General features: G+C 51.1%; 10 protein-coding genes across 10 annotated transcripts; 6 read left to right on the forward strand and 4 right to left on the reverse strand.

Moving 5' to 3' along the window:
* Positions 1–3,546: 3,546 nt before the first annotated feature.
* Positions 3,547–5,705, reverse strand: ALTATR162_LOCUS2019 (uncharacterized protein; the record flags this gene model as incomplete). Its single annotated transcript, XM_043309621.1, has 7 exons — positions 3,547–3,666; positions 3,731–3,957; positions 4,058–4,248; positions 4,307–4,642; positions 4,688–5,446; positions 5,494–5,588; positions 5,640–5,705. The coding sequence occupies 7 exons, from the start codon at positions 5,703–5,705 to the stop codon at positions 3,547–3,549; spliced, it is 1,794 nt and encodes a 597-aa protein (XP_043165556.1).
* A 366-nt stretch (positions 5,706–6,071) lies between these two features.
* Positions 6,072–7,029, forward strand: ALTATR162_LOCUS2020 (uncharacterized protein; the record flags this gene model as incomplete). The annotated part of the gene is made up of 2 exons (XM_043309622.1): positions 6,072–6,323; positions 6,385–7,029. 2 exons carry the CDS (start codon positions 6,072–6,074, stop codon positions 7,027–7,029), a joined length of 897 nt encoding a protein of 298 aa, XP_043165557.1.
* Positions 7,030–7,080: 51 nt separating this feature from the next.
* On the reverse strand, positions 7,081–7,805 carry ALTATR162_LOCUS2021 (uncharacterized protein; the record flags this gene model as incomplete). Its single annotated transcript, XM_043309623.1, has 2 exons — positions 7,081–7,647; positions 7,704–7,805. The coding sequence occupies 2 exons, from the start codon at positions 7,803–7,805 to the stop codon at positions 7,081–7,083; spliced, it is 669 nt and encodes a 222-aa protein (XP_043165558.1).
* A 407-nt stretch (positions 7,806–8,212) lies between these two features.
* ALTATR162_LOCUS2022 (uncharacterized protein) lies at positions 8,213–11,877 on the forward strand (the record flags this gene model as incomplete). Its single annotated transcript, XM_043309624.1, has 2 exons — positions 8,213–8,704; positions 8,758–11,877. 2 exons carry the CDS (start codon positions 8,213–8,215, stop codon positions 11,875–11,877), a joined length of 3,612 nt encoding a protein of 1,203 aa, XP_043165559.1.
* Positions 11,878–12,763: 886 nt separating this feature from the next.
* Positions 12,764–14,495, forward strand: ALTATR162_LOCUS2023 (uncharacterized protein; the record flags this gene model as incomplete). The annotated part of the gene is made up of 3 exons (XM_043309625.1): positions 12,764–12,987; positions 13,046–13,506; positions 13,585–14,495. The coding sequence occupies 3 exons, from the start codon at positions 12,764–12,766 to the stop codon at positions 14,493–14,495; spliced, it is 1,596 nt and encodes a 531-aa protein (XP_043165560.1).
* A 716-nt stretch (positions 14,496–15,211) lies between these two features.
* On the forward strand, positions 15,212–16,165 carry ALTATR162_LOCUS2024 (uncharacterized protein; the record flags this gene model as incomplete). The annotated part of the gene is made up of 2 exons (XM_043309626.1): positions 15,212–15,684; positions 15,781–16,165. 2 exons carry the CDS (start codon positions 15,212–15,214, stop codon positions 16,163–16,165), a joined length of 858 nt encoding a protein of 285 aa, XP_043165561.1.
* Positions 16,166–16,211: 46 nt separating this feature from the next.
* ALTATR162_LOCUS2025 (uncharacterized protein) lies at positions 16,212–17,954 on the reverse strand (the record flags this gene model as incomplete). Its single annotated transcript, XM_043309627.1, has 3 exons — positions 16,212–16,608; positions 16,677–17,782; positions 17,826–17,954. 3 exons carry the CDS (start codon positions 17,952–17,954, stop codon positions 16,212–16,214), a joined length of 1,632 nt encoding a protein of 543 aa, XP_043165562.1.
* Positions 17,955–18,306: 352 nt separating this feature from the next.
* Positions 18,307–19,185, forward strand: ALTATR162_LOCUS2026 (uncharacterized protein; the record flags this gene model as incomplete). The annotated part of the gene is made up of 1 exon (XM_043309628.1): positions 18,307–19,185. The coding sequence occupies one exon, from the start codon at positions 18,307–18,309 to the stop codon at positions 19,183–19,185; it is 879 nt and encodes a 292-aa protein (XP_043165563.1).
* A 276-nt stretch (positions 19,186–19,461) lies between these two features.
* ALTATR162_LOCUS2027 (uncharacterized protein) lies at positions 19,462–20,864 on the reverse strand (the record flags this gene model as incomplete). The annotated part of the gene is made up of 2 exons (XM_043309629.1): positions 19,462–20,624; positions 20,750–20,864. 2 exons carry the CDS (start codon positions 20,862–20,864, stop codon positions 19,462–19,464), a joined length of 1,278 nt encoding a protein of 425 aa, XP_043165564.1.
* Positions 20,865–21,401: 537 nt separating this feature from the next.
* ALTATR162_LOCUS2028 (uncharacterized protein) lies at positions 21,402–23,116 on the forward strand (the record flags this gene model as incomplete). The annotated part of the gene is made up of 2 exons (XM_043309630.1): positions 21,402–21,833; positions 21,881–23,116. The coding sequence occupies 2 exons, from the start codon at positions 21,402–21,404 to the stop codon at positions 23,114–23,116; spliced, it is 1,668 nt and encodes a 555-aa protein (XP_043165565.1).
* Positions 23,117–23,288: the final 172 nt, after the last annotated feature.

Genomic DNA, 23,288 nt, shown 5'->3' on the forward strand with positions numbered 1-23,288 from the left:
TCTGAGCTCCATGATCCAACAGCAACAGAGCCGACTTTGCGGCTGCGGACTGGTTGGAGCCTCGAAGGATTCTGATCCTGGTTGTGAACAATCCTAGCCCTCCGACCGTTGACTAGCCACAGGACGTGCACCCGCGATGGGTGCCTGGGCCGGGGGTACCCACGCACCAGGAAGAATTGCGCGACTCTCTAGGTTCGATAGAAGCAGGCATACCTGTTGTTCTGCCAGTGACTTCTTTGCCATAACCCCCACCACTACCCCGAAGGCCTGCCCCCGCCAACCATCAAGTGATGCCATCGCTGTATATAGCGTTGGTGGAGCCACGAATGCTGGCATTGATGGGCGCCCTATTCACCAAGCAGAGGGTTGGTGGCGCTCATAATCCCGCGCCTGTGACGAAGAGCCAAACCGTGTTAAGTTTGGTCTTTGAGAATGGCCTGTCAGGTCTCTCTGCGTTAGCCGCGGGTGGGCCGCGACAATACACGATAGACAGCATGTGGGCGGCTTCGGGTAAGATGCAGTCGAGAGAGGTGGCGTATGCCCAGCTCTATCTCTAATATTACGGGCACCGCGACGGGAGCATGCTATTCATCAACTCAAATCGCGTGTCATGCTCTTCCAATACACTGCTCATTGTGTGGTTCTAAATTTGGCTCGCTGCAGTATCGCCCGAGCACGTGCTAGCCAATGCCTAAGCGGCCCGTTGTCTTTCGGAAACGATGCCGTTAATGTGAACGGCAAGAACTTGGCGGCACGCCTGCAGCGGTGTTACTTCTGGAAGACGCCTCGAAGCTTCAAAGAAGGTGTATGACATTCGAAACACGTCTGTATGAAAATAGGAAGAAAACTGACGGGTACCAATACAGAATGGAATGCTGAAGAGTCAGCATGTTTGAAACTTCGGAGGGACATGCGAGTGCCGCCCTTCACGGTAGACATGTTGGGCCCACTCCGAGAGAAGCTTGACTTCTGATGTGTTTGCGGAGACTGGAGTTCGGCTCCGTAAAACTAAGGCCATTGTGACCCTGGTGCAGTAATGAGCGCACAGCTACGCGTGTGAAGTGTGTTGTGGCGCTACTGGTGCCAAGACCCCTTGATTGGACGGAGGTCTTCGCCAATTACAACTCCACGCCTCCCCTTAAACAGCCGTCTCATCAGAGCTATAAATCACTATCGCAGAAAGTAGCGGGCCCTGCCTGTTCTCGCATTTGAGACGGGTTAGTTTTGCGTGGATCCACTGCGTCGGAGTCGACTCATGCCGATTCCGTCATCGTATGCGATCACGCAAAAGATGCCGCAATTATTCGGCTTCATCGTAGCTTTGATATTATGCAAGTCAGTCACCACCTGGCCGCTGATACCACGGTCGCGAACATGAATTTCAGTACACGAGATAACTGCCTGATGAACCTGTAGTCTACTGTTATGAACGCCCCACGGTACCCGCAGACATCTCCGTTGTTGCTCAGCGTTAACGCATCACCACGGCGACCTAAGTCCTCAGGTCCCCGAAAAAAATTATTGAGGCTCAGCCCCAGATGCTGCAAGCACATTCACACAAATGATTCCCATCCGCTGGCACGCCTGATAGGCCATATGCAGCCGGACTCGAAAGACGCCAGGCAGCACGAAGCGAAGTCCATGCGCAGCTAGGATAGCCTAGTATCGCCCTGGCAAGTCGCAGAGACGAAAGTCTCCACACTGTTGATATCGTACTATAGGCAGAGTTGTCACATGCCTCATTCGATATCTCCTACATTCTCTAGGTCACACTATGTTGACCTTAAGACCATGGTTTCTATAGCCATAGCGGCTATAGCAAAACTGTGAATTTCTCCAAGCGAAGCGGGATCCTACGCAAATTCGCTGTGTCAGATCGAGGGGACAACTGAGCTGTTCAAGCAAACGTATACAAGCGGGAGGAGCCGTCTCTACTCTTAGCATAGTGCAAGTTATATGGGCTCAATTGGACAGATTGCAGCAACACAGATCGACTAACAATTAACAAACAGTCGACAAGCTAACTGCACACTACTGACAGTATTAGTCGTACATACATTCAGCCAGTGGCTCTACTCTTATATCGTTGTTTTACTGCGAGTGCGCACCTCCACGGAGACGTGGAGCGTGTTCACCTTCATCATAAACTCCTTATTCTTAGCAAGAAAGCAAGTGCTTCAAAGCACTTGTCCAAGCCTGAGCACTGATCACTGCTAGGATGCGAACTCGCAAATAAACTCACCGAACCACAGCCCTCTTAGGCCCTCCATGCTGCGTGCTTCACTCTAGAGTGTCGGAACTGCCCAACCGCCCTAGAGTCTCACGGCACCCAGTCAATAGAGCAGTTTGCCTTAACGCCCCAGCATAAGCTCAGGCAAGTTTTGCGAACCAATGAGTGCACCTAGACAAGGACGACTGGGGGGTTGCGACATGAGCACCAAGGAACTGTCGGATTGATATGGGGACCTGCATGGGAAAGCCAGGGGTAATGATACTTCGGTTATGTCAAAACACAGATAATTACCGAGTACGTGTCGCAAAGTATATCCAAGCAGATGTGTACGTTATGGGGGAAGTCTGTGACGATCAACAACAAAACGTCACAGATGTGATGAGGAAACTGGTTTCTGTCGGGAATAAGCGTAAAGCGTGTCTACTGACTCGTTACAATGCTCACCCTCCATCAATAACATGATCCACCCAAGACCTGTAAAATCGATTACAATGAGACCAGCATGACGTATCTATCAACGCCCCTCATGACCAACTTCTGATCACGCCGTATGTCCGAGAATTTGTGTCGGTCTCAACGTAAGATCTGAGTCAGACACTTGTCAAGAATTGCAGTTTCTCAGGAAGCATAGTCCCAATAAACGCGTGTTTTCGAATTCCACAACTACACACAGCAAGGCATTCAGAAAGTACACCCGTACCAGGATGAGCAAAACGACTTCGTTGACAGCGTGGTATTGTCTAACTTAGCATCAGCACCCCCCAAACTACTAGAATCATCCCATCTACCAAATCACAGCTTCAGTGACAGACGCGAAAGAAAGCCTGCCAACAGTCTGGACTGAAGGAGCTTACCATTCTTCGTTAGCATTAACATTCACTCCACTGCAACGACTTGATTTCCAGCCATGAGCAAACCATAGTCGATCCATCGTCCGTAGTTCGCCGTTGGCTCGGAAGTTGATTTATCAGCGGGTACCGTACGCACTCTATCTTAATGCTTATAACTTCTAGCGAAAACACTGAAGCGGAGCACATTAATCCATGCGCGTTGGCGAGGAGACAGTTTCGAAGGTTGAACGATGCAGTATAGCATGAGAACCGGTACTATACTCGTATACTCTGGAATTCATCCTTACCCCTGGACGCGTACGCTACTCTCTCTATGCGCAACAATCAGAACCAGCAGAGTTACCAGTAAGATAATGTTTGGTGGTGAGTGCAGCAAGTGCTCGGTAATCAATCATTGCGATGTCTGGAATTTGGCTTGCATTGCTACACGCACAGCTACTTCCTAGTTCGTTGGACTCCCATTTACGACTGCGCAGCAGGAATAGCATCCAACGCCCTCTTGAACGTCTCAACCAACTTCCCCGTTTCCTCCAGCCCCACGCTAAACCGAATCAAATCAGCTTCGACACCCCATTTTGCACACTATAGAGTAACATTATTAGCAAATTCGTCACATCAGCAACGAGAGAGAAGGTAAATCACTTACCCAATCCAGTTCTCCATAGTGCGCTAGAATCACATACGGCGAACTTAGCGTGAAGTTTGTGCCTAGACTGGGTCCTTTCACGGTATCGAGATTGTCGAAGAAGGCAATGGCATCGGCTCTGGAGTAGAAAGTGGCGGAGAGGAGGCCACCATATCCGCCATTGGGGTTACGGCATTTCTCGTAAAAGGGGCGGGTTGGTGAGGTTTTGGGGTAGTTTACTTGTTTGACTGTGTGTTGTTAGGTGGATGCTTTGGCTTCGGTAGGATGGAAGAAGGTAAATGGAGAGAGGAGGATGGGAAGATGTGGAGGCATGGAGAAGATACGTACCGCGAGGATGTGCGCTTAGTACATCGCAGATGGCTTCGGCGTTGGTACCGATACGATCAATTCTTGAGACAAAGTCTCGGCTGTTGCGCTCAAGGAAGATGCTGTCTTCAGCCCAGTGGTTGTCTTCGTAGTCTTCTTCCCATGTTCGCTTGAGTAGGGCATAATTCTTTGCCTTTGGGTTGAGCACGAGGCTGTACACATAATGTTAGCGAATATTCTCTACAACAACGACGGATGATGAGCACTCACCCTCCACCCATGACATTACTGTCTCCACTGAAAACCTTCGTTAAACTACTGACGACGACGTCTGCATATTGCAGAACATTGACGTTGATGAAGTTGCCAATTGTCTCGTCTACGACTACGCAGAAGTCGTACTTATCGGCTAGATTACGTATCCGCTCTAGGTCTGGGGATCTGAGTAACGGGTTCCCTGGAAATTCTGTGAATAGTGCGACGAATTTCTCGCCACCCTGTAGTCGTTGCTCAAGGTCATCGAGGTCTTCCGACGAGCCAAAGCCGTAGAATTGCGAACCGGGCCCGAATTTTTCGGTAATCTTTAGGGTATCAATGTACGGGAAGCTGATTATTTTAGTATGATGCAGATGTGGAAAGTGAGAAACTTACCCGTAAACGATGGCTCTTTTTGATCCTTTTGCTCTCAGTAGATTTCGATGAGCGTTGAAGATTGAGCTCATTCCCGTAGGATACAGGTACACGTCGTCTTCGGAGAATCCTGCGACTGGCCGTCTCCTTGCAGCATCGTGGTCCAAGGTCATTGCTTCTGTCAAGCTGACATCCGCAGTCAGCGAACCTGCGATGCGTCGTCGAATCGCCAACTTTGCATTTTTGGTTTTGGAGAGATCCAAATTTCGTCCAAACCTCTCCTCCACGAACTGGGTAGGATCTTGCACTTCTCCATTGCCGTTTGTGAAGTTGTCCGAAGCACCTAGGTCGATCGATGTCTTCTTCTGGTACCGTCTAGGACCCTTGCACACTCTGGCTGGCTGGTTGATTGTCGAAGCTTCCACTAAGATGCCCTCCTTAAATAGCTGGGAGCAGTACTCTGCTCTTCGACTTGAGACACCATCTCCGGAATGCTGCCAGAATGTCTTTGCGATGCTGAAGCGCTCTTTGGGGAAGAGAACAGCCGAGACTCTTGGAGATATAACTTGCAACTCTTCCGAACGTGCTTGCTCAGCTGCCGGTATGAAATCGAGAATTCGGACTCGTGACGTATCCAGGTCAGGTGCTTGCCGCAGAAAGAACTCTCGGCATCTTGATGCGGTGGCGTTCGTAGGGAACAGCATTGCGCTCTCCCCCTCTGCGCCATGCTTCTCAACGATTGCAGCCGCAAAGGCTTGTATGATCTTGTGTATGAAGAATCTTCTGGCGGTTAGCGTACGTTGGGCATATCCTTCGCCACACTATACCTAGGATAGCCAGTCTTCATTTTGCTGATAACCCATTCTTCGCCCTCCTCATATCCTACATTTGCCCGCCATGTCGGCAGTGAAACACTGACAGCCTGCCTTGTATCAGTCTATGGTACAGTATCCTGCAGTGAAGTTGGACGCACGTGCTCAGTTGCCGGTGGCAGACTCTCGCCCACTTCTACATCGTTTTCCAGGGCCATTGGCGACATGTTACCAGTTCGAGTGCACGAAATGTCGTGACGCAAGATTAGAGAGTAGTAGCAGCGCCAGTAACGGGGCAGGTAAATCAGATATAAAGACGCAATGACTCCAATTGCACCATGGATTATTCCAAAAGCCGATTAGCTCCGACTTCGGCACTTGTGACATGCTAAGTGGAATTTTAAGGTTATCGATAATGCACCGTCACTTTCTCCGCGTCTCTTTGGCAGCCCGGAACGTCACTGCATCCACATATGCACCCTCGACTGGGGCGTTTGAACCGGTTCACGCTCGCACTGACCCCACTTTTGCGTTGTCTTCTTCTGTAAGGGTTCAGTCTAGCTCACAGTAGCTACAATACCACCGGCACAACAATGGACAACCTCACCCCCTCGGACCTCTTCTCGCCTTCAAAGGCGCGCCAGCAACGCGCACAAGCTCAGGACTGGGCGTACATTGACTCTTGGCTGTCGTACAAGTATGCGGGTCGTACAGTGCCGACGTTCGAGCGCAATGAGGAAACGCTCAAAGTACTCCGCGAGCTGTCCATGGCAAACGAGAGGGCAGATGAGGAGAAGACGGTGATGGAACGCTTGGAAAGGGAGGCATTAAAGGAGCTGGATGAGGTATGAGAACTACAGGTCCGCATCAGCTGCCGCGCATCGAGCACACCGCTCACGACGGTAGGTCCAAAGGAACGAGGACGACGAACAGATACTGTCTAGACTGAAAGCGAGCCTTACCCCCGAAGGCGAACAGGCACTTGATGCCCTTGCATCTACAGCTGTAGCTCTCAACACGCCCACCGCCAACCCTGAGAGGATTGCGCACGCTCTCATACAGCACACGATCGCCTCTCAGCAGTTCACGAATCAGCTGGCGCATATTCAAGCACTACAGAATTACCTAGACAAACAGCAAGCTCTCCTTCGAACCCAACTCCACGAGCTCCAGACGAATCCCGCCTTCGCAACGCCGTCGAGCCTCCAGCGCCAGACGACAGAACAGACGCGCCAGGTTAAGCACCTACGTACCAAGATCCGCGAACACGAAGACAAACTGTCATCCCTCCAATCGTCGCAGTCGCGAAGCATGACGCCAGGATCGAAGAACATTGGATCCGCGGAGGCTATAACCGACATGCTGGAACAACAGAAGGCCCTGGATGAGCTGCGAGAACGAGTCGAGGGCGTGGAGAGGCAGGTTGCCGAGTTTAGTGGCTTGCCTGCAGACAAGGAGGCTGCTAGGAAAGAAGTGGGCAAGCTAGAAGTCAGGCTCGACGAGTTACGCAGGAGGAGGGATGAGTTGTTCGAGGGGATGGTGGGACAGTAATGGTACAAGACGGCTATATAGACTACAATACCCTTGGAATGCTACTTTCACCTACATGGGCGCATCCGTCAACGGCACATACTGTACACCATACAACTTTTGGCGCTCAAGACTACCGTCCTCTTTTTTGTCGATGACATAGATATACTGCGCACCGCCTTCCGCGACTGGTACAAACAGCCGGCCCGGAGCCTTTAGTTGCTCGGTCAAGGCCTCGTGGTGGACAGCAGCGGCAGCCCCGACATGGATGGCGTCGTACGGTGCGCCCTCTGCCCAGCCTTTCCGTCCATCGCCAGTCACAAACTTGACCTGTCCCGACTCCAACATACTTCGTCCCTTTTCCGACTTACGCATGTTCCCGTCTGCCAGATCGTTCAAGGGCTGAATGTGATCGATGCCAATGACGGTTCCATTGGGCGCCACGAGGTTGGCGAGAACAGCTGTGAGGTAGCCCGAACCGGAACCAACGTCGAGAACTTTGGAGCCGGGCTGGAGGTAGTCGAGGAGTCTCTCACAGGCTGAGGCATGCATGTGTGGTGCGGAGATGGTGGCCTTGTGGCCTATAGGCTGCGGAGAGTCTTCGTAGGGCGACCTCGGGGCATAGTGCGCGCGATCAACCTGTCGACTGTTATTATATCTGCGCAACATGTCATATTGGATACATCTAATCCTACCTGTAGCATAGCATCTCTAACACGATTAGACCCAATAAGCTTATTCTTTGTGAGATTCGTAATCAGCTCCTCGTTAGTCTTTCCAGAGCTTCGCCAAGCCATGCTGAAAGCTCTACTCTGTACCCCGATATGTGTAGGGTTGAGGGAGAGGGAGGATCCGCGTAGGCGGTTGAGCTTAGTTAGGAACGGCACCGTGAATGTAGATACAAGGAAAGCAAGAGGAATGAGGATACTTTAGTCAGGTAAATGTGTAGTCGTGTGTATTGTTGACCACGCTGAAGCCCCAGGCTAACGCGGTGATGAAAGTCAATGGCTCATGGTGCATGCATAGAGTACGTGCACATGTGGCAAGCGTGCCCAGCTGACAAGCTCGTGAAGCTGTCAATGGAGGGTGTGATGCAAGAGATACGACATGCTTGATCCCTGCTATCGATAAGACAACCCCTGTCACTTCAAATGTTCCAGAGAAATTTCGCGCCGCATGCGACCAGACCTTACGAACAACCACCATGGCCCCACCTGCGACAAAACGAAGAAAGCTCGAGCATAGCGACTCAGAAGCTGAGAGCGAAGGAAGCTTTGCTGACTTTGACGAGACCGAGGGTGGAGTGGCGCGCGACGGAAGCGACGCCGAAGATGCAGCCGACCAGAGCGATGCCGAGATGGATGGTGTAGAAGAGGCCGCAGATGACGATGATGAGGATCTGAGCGAGGATGAGGAAAATGACTTTGAGGAAGAGGAAGACGTTCATCCGAGCAGGAAGCAGACCACCGCCGGCAAAGCGACGAGTGCATCCAAACCCCCCAAGAGACCTGCGCCGAGCCTCCAGGATGGCGTATACACGGCCGAGTCATTTAAATCGAACATGTTCAAGCTCCAGTTAGATGAGCTGTTGGAACAGGTCAAGCTGAAGTACGGCAAGAAGGAAGCCTCCGCAGAGAACGCGATGCGAACCCTCAAAACCATCATCGAGCAGATACCCAGTCGCGATCCACTGCCGGTATGTGAAGGACAACATGGAAGGAAGTAACACAGACTAATCATTTTTTTTAGATTACTGAAGCCGAGAAGGCGCTCAAGTCAGCCGGTGTCGCTATTCCCTTCCCCAGTCCTCGCCCTCCGAAAGACGCGCTGTACAAGCTGCAATACGAACGGCCTGCGAGCATCAACGCAACCGGCAGCTACCCACTAAAGACTGCGACTCGACACGAAGAAGCATTCTCCATCGATCTGGTAGTCACAATGCCAAAGAGCCTCTTCACCGACAAGGACTACCTGAATTACCGATACTTTTACAAGCGCTCATACTATCTGGCTTGTCTGGCTGCTGGTATCAAGGCATCGAACGAGCACAAGTTCCAATTGTCCTTTGACTGTCTAAATGGAAACCAGCTGCAGCCTGTCTTGAGCGTACGACCGAGTGGACATGGGGACGCGGACGACTTTTCGAACTCCAAATGCCACATCAACATTCTGGTCGCGTTGCCGGAAAACACCTTTGCGTTAAGCAAGCTTCTGCCCAACTCGAACTGCGTGCGACCGAAGGGTAGCGACGATGAAGTGTCCAGCAAGGCTCTCACTGCAACGCCGATCTACAACAACACACTACAGTTGGACACAAATGTTACAGCCTACCTCAAGCTTCTTCACGGCACCGCCTCGAGAGCTGAAGCGTTCAAGGATGCTTGTATACTTGGCCGAGTTTGGCTGAAGCAGCGTGGTTTTGGCAGTCAGCTGCGTAAAGGAGGTTTCGGAAACTTCGAATGGGCTGCAATCATGGCTATACTCTTACAGCCGAACGCTGGAACTGGCGCCCAGTCTGTTTCTTCCGGTTTCAGCAGCTACCAACTGTTCAAGTCGACGCTGCAATTCTTGTCGAGAGGCGATCTAACGAGGAAACCGTTCATCTTTCAAGCAACCAACATCACTATACCAAAGGTAGAGACTGCGCCTGTCGTGTTTGATGGCCCTCGAGGACAGAACATCCTTTTCAAGATGACGCCATGGTCTTACTCGCGTTTGCGATCTGAAGCGAAGGCCACTGTAGACATGCTGAGCGACTCTGTGTTCGATCACTTTGACGCAACATTTATCCTGAAGACGGAGTTGTTGAAGTATCGTTACGACGCCACACTTGAGATTCCTCTGGCGTCGCTTGGACTTGAAACCGCAGGTGAGGAGTATGACCAGCGAATTGTCGAGACTTGCAGAAAGATAAACAGTACCTTGACCCGCGCTCTTGGTGATCGCATCACAGCTCTGTCTTTTACTATGCCTGAAGAGGAGTCCTGGTCGATATCGTCGCGCCGCCCGCAAGAGAAGCAGACAAAGAGCATACTTGTCAACTTTGCTACGGATCCTGCCAATGCTACCCGTACCGTCGATCATGGTCCCTCCGCAGAAAACAAGCAGGAAGCTGCCTCTTTCCGTAAATTCTGGGGTGAGAAAGCTGAGTTAAGGCGCTTCAAGGACGGCAGCATTCTTGAGAGTGTTGTTTGGTCTGTCAAAGACGCATCAGCTTCTGTGATGGAACAGATTGTGCTTTACATTCTGGGCAAGCATGTGAGCGAGAAAGTGGCAGAGTCAGCCAAGTTCTCAAGCGATGCGTTTGGCCGCCTAATACCGGCTGGTCAAATGCAGGGACAATCTGGAACGGCGCCATTCCTACCCATAATGAACGCTTTCAGTGCCATGGAGAAGGATATTCGGGATTTGGAAGAGCTACCGCTTCGACTCCGCCATCTGAGGGCTGCGGACCCGCAATTACGCTATTCCTCCATTGATGTACCATCTGCGGGCCACGCTCCCGCCTCCGTCGTACTGCAATTTGAAGGTTCTGGGCGCTGGCCAGACGACCTTTGTGCCATACAACGGACTAAGATCGCTTTCCTGCTCAGACTAGCCGAACTTTTATCAAAGCTCGAAGCCGGCTACGTTGCTCGCGTCGGCATGGAGAACCCGTCGCAACCAGCTCAAAACCAAGCATTCCTTGATGTCACTGTGGCTGCAGGCTTCACGTTCCGGATTCGCATCTACCACGACCGTGAGCCTACGCTGTTCGACCGTCAAATCAAGGACAAATCGCTGGATGGTCCATCGAGAGAGTCTGCGGCTGCATCTCTAGCACTGTACAAGCGCGAGTTCATTCAGGCCCCTCTACATTCGCAAGTCCTGCAAACCCTATGTACCCGATTCCTAGCCCTCTCTCCAGCGATAAGGTTGACGAAGAAGTGGTTTGCGTCGCACCTTCTGGCCCCGCACTTTTCACCTGAGCTTATCGAGCTTCTTGTCATTCGCACATTCCTGCAACCACACCCATGGCCTGTACCATCAACTGCAACCACTGGTTTCCTACGAACATTGTCATGGATCAGTAGATGGGATTGGAGACATGTTCCGCTAATTGTAGACTTCTCAACAACATTCTCCGCAAACCCCGCAGACCTAGAGGACACCACATCGAAGGGCATGAAGTCTGAAGATCTCGACCGGTTACGGACGCGCTTCGAAGCATGGCGTCGCATTGATCCTGCTATGAACCGCGTTGTGCTTTTTGCTGCGACAAATCTAGATGAGGAGGGTACAACCTGGACAGATAAAGCAAAGCCCGAAAAGGTCGTTGCTGCACGCTTAACGGCTTTGGCGAAGGCCGCTACACAGGCCGTTCGTGCGGACGAAGACCGTCTGCTAAAGCACATCAACAACAGCAAAGAGGCTGCTAAGATGCAGGACGCTCTGACCCCAGAATCGCTCTTTACACCTGGCGTCTCCGACTTTGATATTGTCATAACCATATCATCCAAGTACACGCTCAAGCCAACAAAATCTCTCAAAAATGCCCCCAAGTTCAAGAACCTTGACCTTCAAAAGTCATCATCAAGTTCATCACCGGCCGCAACCCCGCTCCCGCAGCTTTTCGGACAGGATCTGCTAGACGTCTATGGCGATGCTGTGCTATGGTTCTGGGACCCTGAGACATTAGACAAGATCGTCGGGTTGTGGAACCCGGTCGTTACAGCACAGAGGAGTTGGAAAATCAAGGCTGGGTGGAACAGTGTGCCAGTTACTGCGAAGAAGGATGCCGTCGAAATCAGAGCGAATAAAGAGGTCATCGTGCATGAGATTAAGCGATTAGGTGGGGAGTTGGTCAAGACTATTGACGTGAAGAACTAGTTTGGTATTGTTAATTAGACGAAAGGAGCCTCTATCGTAGAGTTTTGTGATGATGTGGTTCAAAGGATACAGTACCCAGTCTGCTATGCTTTTCTTCAAATATAGCACCAAACGCGCGTTGTGTACTCGGTGTTTTCAATAGCAAAGCGGCTCAGCAGCCAGGACGCGTGTCTTGATAGGATCGAAGGATTGGGATTTGAAATACACAATACCTTATCTTCCAAGTTTTTGTTTCCTACTTCTGGCGCCCCGAAATTGTTCTGAGATTGGCGTATATGATGTAGTGCAGGGTTGAAACGTGGCGCGAAAAGTCTCCGATGCATGTCCCCAATGCATAGACGTTATAGTCACCAAGATCGGAGTCATCGCTATTCCCTGAGCCTTCAGGGCTCTTTTTAACCGTGCTCGCACGCGATGCCTTCCCATCACTGTCATAAGCGCCTATAAAGTGCAATCATCTGTCTGATATCACATGTCTAACAGTCTCTTCTCAGCATAGCGTGCCGCTACTCTCATCCTTATCTCCACGCTCTATACGCCGCAACGCCTGTCGCAATCAAACTATTGTTCAAACATCCAAGGTTATTAGCGCAGTACCCTAGAAGCTACCACAAACGCACGTGATGAGGGTCATAGCGTCGTGTTTTAGTATACAAATCCTGTATAATTCGGCCGATGTCACGTGTCTACTTTGCTACATTTAGCCTGGGGCACTTCGCTTAGGTTGGGGTACCCGCTTCCTTCATGTCTGCTGGTCAGTGCGTGAGTACTCAGTGCATGTATTGTCGATTACTTCAGGTGAAGGCGTTACTTGGCTATTGGTGCAAGGAGGAAGGAAGGAGGTATATAAGATGAAGGGTATGGTAGTGCGAAGAAATACGAAAACATGTTTCCTCCTATGTTTTCAAGTGGCCTGCAGATTGTTGATGCTGAAGACGGAGAGATGAGGCCAACTACTCTTGTGACGGATTTTGGTTCTTTTGTTGGCAGAGAAGAGGATGGAGTGAGACGATACTTGGGGATCAAGTATGCTAGGGTGAGGAACTGGCTTGCGGCGCCTGAAGTTGTTGATGAGTATGGTGGAGGGATTGTCAATGCCACTGGGTTTGGGTAAGTCACTTCCCTTCTACCCACTCCACAGGTTACTAAGGCACTGTCAACTCACTAGACCACGCGCGTCGGCAATAGACGGTTGCGCGTTCGAGCAATCCACCCTGATCCAATGCACCATCGGCACTGGTCCTGGAGCTTCCATGTCCAGCACTGAGTGCCTGAACCTCAACATTACTGTTCCATTTCTTGCCAGCGTGGCCGACACTGTTTTTCCAGTGATGGTCTTCATCCATGGTGGCGGCTTCATCATGGGCGCAAATTCCTGGCCGCAGTACGATCCAGCACGTCTAGTCAGAATGAGCGCAGACCTTGGTTCCCCGCTTATCGTCGTCAACGTGAACTACCGTCTAGGTGGCCCTGGAAATCTAACGAGTGAGGAACTGAGAAATGCCGGATATCCTGGGAACAACAGTTTGAGGGATCAAAGATGTGCATTACAGTGGGTCAGAAAGCATATTGGAGGATTCGGGGGTAACGCGGATAACATCACCGTGTTTGGAGAAAGCGCCGGTGCCGGTACGTTGTCCCTACTCTTTTTATTGATATCTTGTGGCAATTCAACGCAGATTGAGAGTCGACTAACGAAGTGATCAGTCTCGGTGTTGCATCAACTAAATTTTGAAGAGCCATTATTCAGACGCGCAATAAGCATGTCAGGAACACCGCTCATGCTCAAACCACTCTCACTCTCCGCCGCCGAAACATCCTACAACACCATCATGCAAGCTCTGGGCCTTGAGCACGCCTCAATGCAGGAACGCATACAACACCTCTTGTCCATGAGTCCCGAAAAACTTGTGGAGAAGATACCAATGAACATACCACTTGTCCCTTACATCGACGGCGACATGATCTCGGAAGCACCTACATTCGCGCAACTTTCAAGTGGTACACTCCAGAGCCTGAAGAGCAGTTGGTGTGAGGAGTTACTGATTGGATCATGTGCTCACGACGGCAACGTGTTCTTCTTTATGGGCCTTTCCTTACCTGGTATCGCATCGGCTATCCATGCGTCCTTCTCTCGCGATCTGTCTTCGTCAGTCGCTCATACCGTCTTATCTGCATATGGCATTACATCTTCAATGCGCGATGAGGAGGCCATGGTATCTATCATTGATTTGGCTACCGATATTGCGTACCATCTTCCTGCACAGTACTACGCTCGCGCCTTCAAGGGGAAGGTTTCCTCTTATCTCTTTACCGAACCCAATCCTTGGGACGGTATGTTCAAAGGGAAGAGTACGCATATGCTTGACGCGGCATTCTTGTTCCAAAACTTTGATGAGAATCTGTCTGATGAAGCAAAGATAACGGCTCGGGAATTGGGCGCAGACTTTGTAGCTTTTGCGTATGGGAGAGCTGGTAGTGGGTGGGAAAGGGGTGAAACCAAAGTATATGGGCCCGAGACGGATGGACAACATCGGCTGGAGATCTTGAGGCGAGAAGGGAAGATCGACTTGGATGCGTTGAGCGCGGCCTGGGATTTGTTCCTCTCCGGAAAGTAGGTAGAGTTCGGACGGGAACTTTACTTGGATACTCCCGAGGTGATTTTGTGCAGCCACCTCGAACAAAAAAGAACTAGACACCACGCTCTTATTCTGCCTAATATGGTGAGCATAGCAAGTATAGTATATTTATAGGTAAACATTTTAGACCCCTATAATGCTATATGTCTTTTACTGTTAATCTGTCACATGTACTGTAGGCTGCAGCGTAGTAAAAGCATTTTTGTTCCTGCGGCTGTTTAGTTTCTTCCTTCGATGAGATGCAGCTCTTTAGCTGACTAAGTGTATTTACTAGAAAATAGACACAGGCTAGCCGTTAATTATATCATGTTCCCTTGCCCAGACATCTCTGCATCTGTCTACCCAGAACAAAGATGCGGGTCGGTCGGAGGTTCCTGCCGAGCACCTTCACCCCCGCACGCTCCAAGTTGCCTAGTGCGGGGTAGCTTGTACCTATCCACAACTCCCGACATGCTTTATGTGGGGTCTTCGGGGCCCATCTCCACGCGCCATGGTCACAACGACGATGATGCTTGCCGCGCAACTTAGCCGGAGGATTCGTCTATTCGGCAAAGATATGGCATTAGTCAATGTAGTAAAGCATACCGAAGTTCTCCATGACGACGTATGCTACCTTCTTCCATACAAACTCTGAGCCTGCACTCGGAAACTACGTCAAACTCTAAGAAAAACGAAGCAAGAAAGAGATAATAACCATGTCGAAACCCGTAGCCATCGTAACAGGCGCCGGCTCCGGCATCGGCGAAGCAGTCGCAACCCATCTCTACAGCAAAGGCTACAAAGTCGTTGTCGCAGACCTAAATCCCTCATCTGGCGAACGCGTTGCCAGCCATCTTGGTCCCGACGCCATCTTCCACCAAACGGACGTCTCTTCCTACAAATCGCAAGCACAGCTCTTCAAGCGCGCTTACGAATGGGGCGGCAACCGCCTGGACTTTTGTCACGCGAATGCTGGTATCGACGATAGACAGAACATCTTTGAGGACATGGACAAAGAAGAATTGGATGAGGATGGATTGGTGAAGAAGCTGAATACGAAGACTATGGAGGTTAATCTTGAGGGCGTGATACAGGGGTTATGGTTGTTCAAGTACTATGTGAGAAGAAGTAAGGAGGCAGGTGGGGGAAAGGGCAAGTTTGTTGCTACGAGTAGTGCGGCAGGCCTGTAGTCAGTATTCCTTTCTTTCTCTCTCTCTCTCTCCTTATCCCCGGTTTGGAACTTGGGAGAGAAGGAGACAACACGACAGACTGACGAGAGCTCCAGTTCCATGACACAATGCCCCCAGTATACTGCTAGCAAATACGGTGTTGTAGGTCTATGCCGCGCCTCCGGCCCCGTATTCGTCAAGGAGGGCATTACAGTAAACGCGATCTGTCCGGCCTTTATTCCTACAAACCTCTGTCCGCCGGAAGTAGCAAAGCGGTGGCCTACAGAGCACATCACACCATTGTCAACAGTAAACAAAGCCATCGATGCTTTCCTGGCAGATGACACATTGACAGGCCAGGCTGTGGAGTTGTCTCAGGAGAACATCTACTTTAGAAAACCAGTCGATTATCCGAATGAGAGCCAGCGGTGGATCGGTGAGGAGAGCGATAAGATCTGGAATCTGGGCTACCAGGAGCCGCCAAAGAGACAAGGGTACTGATATTCATGCTGTAGCTACTACTCGTACAATTACCAAATCTACCATTTCAGTAATTCAAGCCCTCTCTCTCTGCTCTCTCACTCTCCTCTCTCATGACATTGGCATGCGCCTCACTCCTAGGCTTGATGTCACACTGGAACGGCTCCGGTACACTCATGAAACCTGGCTCCATTTTTCTGTTGACTTCCACCTCTTCCCCGTCTTTTCCAGCTTTCTTGGTGATGTTAAAACCCCAGAGTACGCGTGAGACGTTGATAAAGAGTGAGCGCTCGGCGACGTGCACGCCTGGACATGAGCGTCGTCCCGCGCCGTAGGTGAAGTGATCACGCTCTAAAGGGTCGGCAGTGTTCATATAGTGCGCTGCAGATGCAGTATGGTTCAAGTAGCGAGAAGGATCGAAAGCAGAGGGGTTAGACCAGACCTCGGGATCATTGTGTATCGCCCTATGATGATCAGTAAAAGGGCAACCTTGCAAGAGCCTGTTGGTGAACCGAGGAAAGAGAAATCATACCACCAATTCAGGACGACAACACTCCCTTTGGGAATGAACCAGCCCTCATACCAATCATCTTCGCTAGTCGCGTGCGGCATTCCAAACTTATTCACCGGTCTCCACCTCAGCACTTCCTTAATCACACTCCTGACATACGGCAAATTCTCCTCGTCTTCCCACGTCGGCAGCCTATCCTTGCCAACCACCCGATCCAACTCTTCCTGCGCCTTCCTCTGCGCCTCCGGAAACAAAACCATAGAAAGCACAAAGTTGTTTAGTGTCGAACCTGTGGTTTCAGAGCCAGCTTCAACAAGTCCACCGCATGTGTACGCAGCGGCCAGATCATCGATGCCAGACTTTTCGGGCCCATTTAGATAAAATGTCTTTGTGAAACAGTCCTTTGCCACTCCGGCGTCCGTATCCTTTTTGAGTTTGTTCCACAGATCAAGATACACTTTGCTATCCTGCTCGTGAAGCTTCTGACCGTGTGTTCTCCAGTTCCCGAATAGCCATTGCGGCAGGGACGCTAGAGCGGGAAATGAGTCAATGGCCCATGCTCCCGGTGCGGTATTCCTAGTGAAGCGCTCCAACAAGTCGTAGATGCGTTTTATAAGTGGGTCATCCCAGCTGGGTATGCGGTAGCCATATGTGACGAGCATTATGACGCTAGCTGAGTAGCGTCTGTTGATGGACATGAAGTCGTTGGGGTCTTGCATCAACTGTTTCAGCAGCACCTTACTCTCAAAGTCTTGGATAGGCTGGTAATTGATACTCGCGTTGAGGTTAAGGAGCGCATGGCTGTGTTTTCGGATGCTCCGCCACCTGGGTCCGTACTGCATGAACAACTGTCGTCGACCTGCTGATAAGACATCTTGTGCCATGGGGGCCGGGGCTCGAGAGGAGTAAATGTTTGATTTTTTGTCCATGAGATCTTTAACAGCCTGTGGTGAGGACAGCCAAATGTAATCTGTTCCACCGATTTTGGTGTGGAAAACATGACCGTATTGTTTGCGCCATGCAACGACCTTGTCGCGCACGGCTTCCGAATCTGCGAGTTCGAAGAGAGAACCGACGAATGGATGGCCTTTCGGACCTGGTGGCAGGTGTCGACGCCGAGGATCCTGCTGTTGAGGTTAGTAGTGAGACAAGCCAGGTGAAAGATGTTACCTTGATGGCGTTCGGTACGACAATGAAGTATATCGTCAACAGAAGTAGTATTGGCGTTGTAGCAATGAGCCCAAATTTCAGTGCAAAAGATGACTTCCAAGCCACATGAACAATATCGAGGATGGCCATTGTTGATGCGGGCTAGACAAATGGAAAGTTCGGCCACCAGACAGTTTACTTATTCAGATATCAAAGATGATCTGTGATAACGCAGCCCTATCAAAAGAGCTTTAAGACTTTCCACCTTTATCGCAGCTGTTTGTGAGGCTGCATGGTCTCAAGCGTTGGGGTATAGTACACGGACCCTGCAGCTTCCCCGCAAATGCCCCACAAACCGCTGTACCCCAGAATACTCAACAGGATACTAGTAAGATCAAGTCGGCAACGGGAACGTGAGGGAAGTAAGGAACAAGCACGGAATCATAAGCAGTAAGAAAGACCGAGTGACACGAAGCTTCCAAAGCTTCAACACCTACCGACCATGCCATTAGAACGCGACCCCTCCGGTTTTACATTCATCCAACACCCCTCCGGTCAGCAAACCCACTACATCATCAACGACTTTGCCGATCCCTGGAAACCCCGAGAAACAATCTTGATACAACACGGCTTCGGACGACATGCCGCGTTCTGGTACCATTGGATCCCCGTACTATCTCGCAAATACCGCGTCATACGACGGGACTTGAGAGGCCACGGGCACTCTAGTTATCCGAAAGGATTGGAACAGTATGAGTATACTCTAGAAACAATTTTAGAAGAGATGCTCGATACGCTCGACCAACTCAGCGTGCAGAAAGTGCACTTCCTCGGCGAGTCAACTGGAGGCATCTTAGGCGAGATATTCGCAGCCAGGTATCCAGAGAGACTTTTGAGCTTGACCGTATGCTCGACACCGACTCATCTGCCGCCGCAAGCTCTGCAGCTCTTCGCGTTCGGTAAGAAAGACTGGCCGACAGCGTGCAGGGAGCTTGGATCGCGGGGTTGGGCGGAGGCCTTGTCGCGAATCCCTGGTACGATACCCGTGTCGGATCCGCAGTACCTTCCGTGGTATCTAGAGCAGATTGCTATTAGTGACGGCGAGGGATTGGGCCAGTACGCGGAATTCTTGTCGACGCTGGATGCAAGACCGTGTTTGAAGAAGATCAAAGTATCGACGTTGATCTTATCACCGACACAGAGTGCCGCTGTCAAAGTCGAGGACATGAAAGCTTTAGCTAAGACGATCGAGGGAAGCAAGTTAGTGCTCGTTGAGGGGCCGGGACATGAGATATATGTTACTCAAGCGGAACAATGTCAGGAGGCGTTCCTCAGTTTCTTAGAGGATCTGAATAGAGGGAGCACTAAAGACAAGAGTTAACATAGTAATTTCTGCTTTTCATTATTGAATGCTGCATGTGCCATGCGCAAAACGTATTCGCTGGTATCGCTTTAGATCCATTTCTAACGCGTAATAAAACGATGCCCGCCCGCTGTCTGCACGAAACGCCGCCAATGCTACCATGAGTGGGTTTTAACCTTTATGCTCCCAATGCGCCGCTATGCAATTATCGTAAGATATGTGTGATGCCAATACCGTAAGTGGTCGATGTCTAGTATGTTGTGCACCGGGATTGGTGGTGTGGCTGGTCAAAGTTCATGCGTCCAGCCGTTCCCGTTCTCGTCGTTCGTTCATGTCCAGGGCCATTTTTTTGCTGAATTCATAACAGCTGATCATGATAGCACACGCAGGTGCAATTTTTAGACATCGAGCTGCCCAACCCTTGAACAGACCTGGCATGCCTTGTTCACGGTAGATATGCGCGAGAAAGCGTGGCATGGATTGGTCTTCTGGCCGTGTTGAGTTCGCGATGTCCTTGGCTGTCTCGCCCATATGCCGTGCAACTTGTTGCCGTGTCTTGCCGACATCGAATGGTGTGGTGACGAAAGCAGCGACTGCTCCTGATGTAGCACCGGCGATAAAACTATCGACCAACGTATCTCTGTGATTCTCCTGGCTTCTTGACCTACTTCTTCTTCGTACCCTGTCCTCGCCTCGGCCCATGCGGAACTCGAAACCATCATTTCTTGCCTCCCTCCTTCCTCGTTGGTCGGTCAAAACGTTTCTTGTGGCCTCATAACCCCACCAGTACATGGCGGAGAAAGGAACATCGCGCCAGAGGGTCAATGTGAGACCCCTCCATAGGCTGGAGACACCCTGGCTGCCGACCATTTCTCGGAGTCCGTCCATTGTATCGCGAAAGTGTCCAGCAGCGGTGGCAGTAGAGTTGGCTGCCTGCATCCGCGTTCGGAATATCTCAATCGGGCCCACTGCTATCGCAGCAAGTACTCGTGCAGTCGCTCCTGCCACTAATGGTATGTACGTATCGGAGACAGTTTGTCGTAAGGGTGAGGCTTGCGCTGTTCGCAACCAGTCGTATCCGGCGAAGTAGATGACATTCGCAGGTACTGCCATGACCAGGGTCGGCGATAGTCCTCTCCATAGTGTTCGCGGTCCCTCGTTCTGGGCAATCTTCCGTAGACCGTCCCATGTGCTGTTTATTGTTTTCCGTTCGACCTCCTCTACGGCACAGCTCAAGTCTGCGGGGTTGATGGGTGCCATGGTCGGCCCCGCTACACAGAAGGGCGCCTTGTTGTTCATCCAGAAGACTTCTCTGCAGCAGGACGATATGCCGAGGTTGGGGGGTAGATCGCGGAATTGTGTTAGTGTTGCGCCATTGAACCCGCGTGGCCGTGGTAAGGTGCTCGGAACGGTTTCTTGTGATTGTAATCGTACGCGGACGACGTCAAGAGGGGTGACTTCTTGGTGTTAGTGTGGATGTTCATAATGCGAGTACTGGAATGTACAGTGCCGAGAGACGAGATGAACAAGAATAACATGGGAAGACGTTTCATGAACAACTAACTGTAGAGACATGACATACCTAGCAACGACGTGAGAACACTACCAGACACGGCAGACATCATCTTTTGTCCGAGCGACACTTCTCCCACACCGCTCGGATCCGCTTCCTCGGCTCGCTGTGTGGCCGTCGCCATCTTGCCTGTTGTCGGGACGGCAGCAGAACAGCAGGGTGTTACCTCGAAGCGGTGCGAGGGGTGTTATCAGAGGGCTGGATGCGCAGAAAGGGCGTTGTGCGCATTGTTTTGTGGAGTGATAGGCGTGTATAAGTGGTGACGAAGGCGACGGGAAGCCTTGACGCAAGGACTTAATTATCAGAGCTACACTTTTTGGCGCGTCATTCCCGCGCCGCCGACGTTGAGTGATTGGTTCCGAGGCCGATTGTCCTAGACAAAAGGGCGTCGGCTTATCAGATGGCGCATGGGTCGAGGCTAGAACATAGATCGAGTGGCGCCCGTCATCGCCTCGTCGTGACTTCACAGGCCTCTTCATGCACGCCTAATCACTGCGATTACCGGAACTTTCTCCTGAGTCACACATCTATCGAATATGTATTCTTACTAAAAGCCTGTTACTAGGCTCCGTACCCGACCCTGTTCTCGTCGACCACTGCGACTTCGGACATACCGCTTCTAACCGACCCCAAAGTACCACTGCGCTTGGCTAAGTTGACCATGGACCCTAACAACGTTCCCACTAGCACCGAGGCCGAGCTTGAGTCCTTCCGCCAGAAATGGAGAGAAGAAGTGACTGCCCGGTCCAAGGGCAAGGCGCCTGCATCATCTGCATCGGTGAAGAACACCGCTTTTTCATCCGTAACGGGCAAACCTCATGCAAGCAAAAGCAATGCGCCCGACGTGCAGCATCATACTCGTGCTAGAAGCTTGAGTTTAGAAGGCGGTGACGAAGTCAACTCCTATACCTATCATAATCTGGGCGAAAAGCAACATGGCCGGAGACTTGATGAAACGAGCGCCCAGGCTGCTGCCGCCATTGCTGAAGAGACAGAACCGACGTCTGCTCTAGAACATTATGAGAAAGCCGTAGAGAAGGAGAGTCAAGGTAGCCTGGGTGACAGTGTAGATCTGTACAGAAAAGCGTTCAAGGTGCGTTGAAATTTATGTCATTGTGAAACTTGTTCTAATATGTGTAGCTCGATTCTGGCGTTCAAGAGACCTACAAAGCGAAGCACTTCCCACCCTCATATTTCAAGAAACTCAAGGCTGCACAAGCAGCAAGTGCCCCAAGTGCATCAGCAACAGCAGCAGCATCATCCGCCCCTGTACCCAAGCCCCAGGATCCCAATCCGTCCAATGCTTCTGCCACGGTGCCTAACACTGCCCACCACTCCCTACATGGTCTCTCTCCCACGTACCAAAACTTGATCAGCGAATACTCGAGCACATCCATCCTCGGCGAGCCACCACCAACGGATCTTAGCCCCGCACCTCCATCGCCGATCTCTCATATTCCAGAAGAGATAATCGTCGAGATATTGGAACAAGTCGCCGTGCAGGATATAGCATCCTTCGCCCGCCTGGCCCAAGTATGCAAACGCCTCGCCTACCTAGTAACCACTGAAGACCGTGTCTGGAAACGTCTCGCTCTAGGTCCCGAATATGGTTTCGCATCCATGCACTATACATGGTCCTGTGAAGTGGGTGGGAAACCACTCAACGACAACGAGACAGACGGAATTACCCTAGGCACCGCGAATCTTGACCTCTCAGATGCCGAAGAGATTGAGTCAGCAGTCGAACCACTCTCACCAGTAGCACTAACTCAGCTTCTCGTTCCCACGCCTTACCCTACTTACCGCACGCTCTTCCGCCAACGCCCTCGTATCCGCTTCAACGGCTGCTACATCAGTACGGTCAACTATACGCGCCCAGGACAAGCACTACCTACGACCTCGTCTTGGAACTCGCCCATCCACATCGTAACCTACTTCCGCTATCTGCGTTTCCTGCGCGACGGGACATGCATTTCCCTACTCACCACTACCGAGCCGGCCGATGTAGTTCCCTATCTGTACGTCGAACACATCCACAAGAACCACCACAACCTGCCTAGTGCATCGATGAAAGACGCCGTGCTGGGTCGCTGGCGCATGAGCGGTCCGGAGCCTGGCGGCGAAGAACAAGAAGGTACACTGCTTATAGAAAAACCAGGCGCTACGCCAAAGTACATGTACAAGATGGCGCTTAGCTTCGGTAATGCAGGAAGAGGGGCTAAGAACAATAAACTGGTTTGGCAAGGGTACTGGAGTTACAACCGGTTGACAGATGATTGGGCCGAGTTTGGACTGAAGAATGATCGCGCGTTCTATTTTAGTAGGGTAAAGAGTTATGGAATGAGCTGGGATGAGAGGGGGATCAAGGAGCAGTAACCAGTGTGAGAGTCGAGTGTCAGCATTGAAACGTATTCGGTAATCTTCACTGGATTGATTCATATCCACCGGAAATTCATGAGTGCAGTGTAGGCTTGTGAACACGATGTTTGTTCAATTCATCGTTTTCACATTATTCATGGACAACCGCGTCTACAATGTGGCGTAGCAT

Source organism: Alternaria atra (genome assembly GCF_907166805.1).
Source record: "Alternaria atra isolate CS162 genome assembly, contig: 21, whole genome shotgun sequence".
Taxonomy (NCBI): Eukaryota; Fungi; Ascomycota; class Dothideomycetes; order Pleosporales; family Pleosporaceae; genus Alternaria; species Alternaria atra.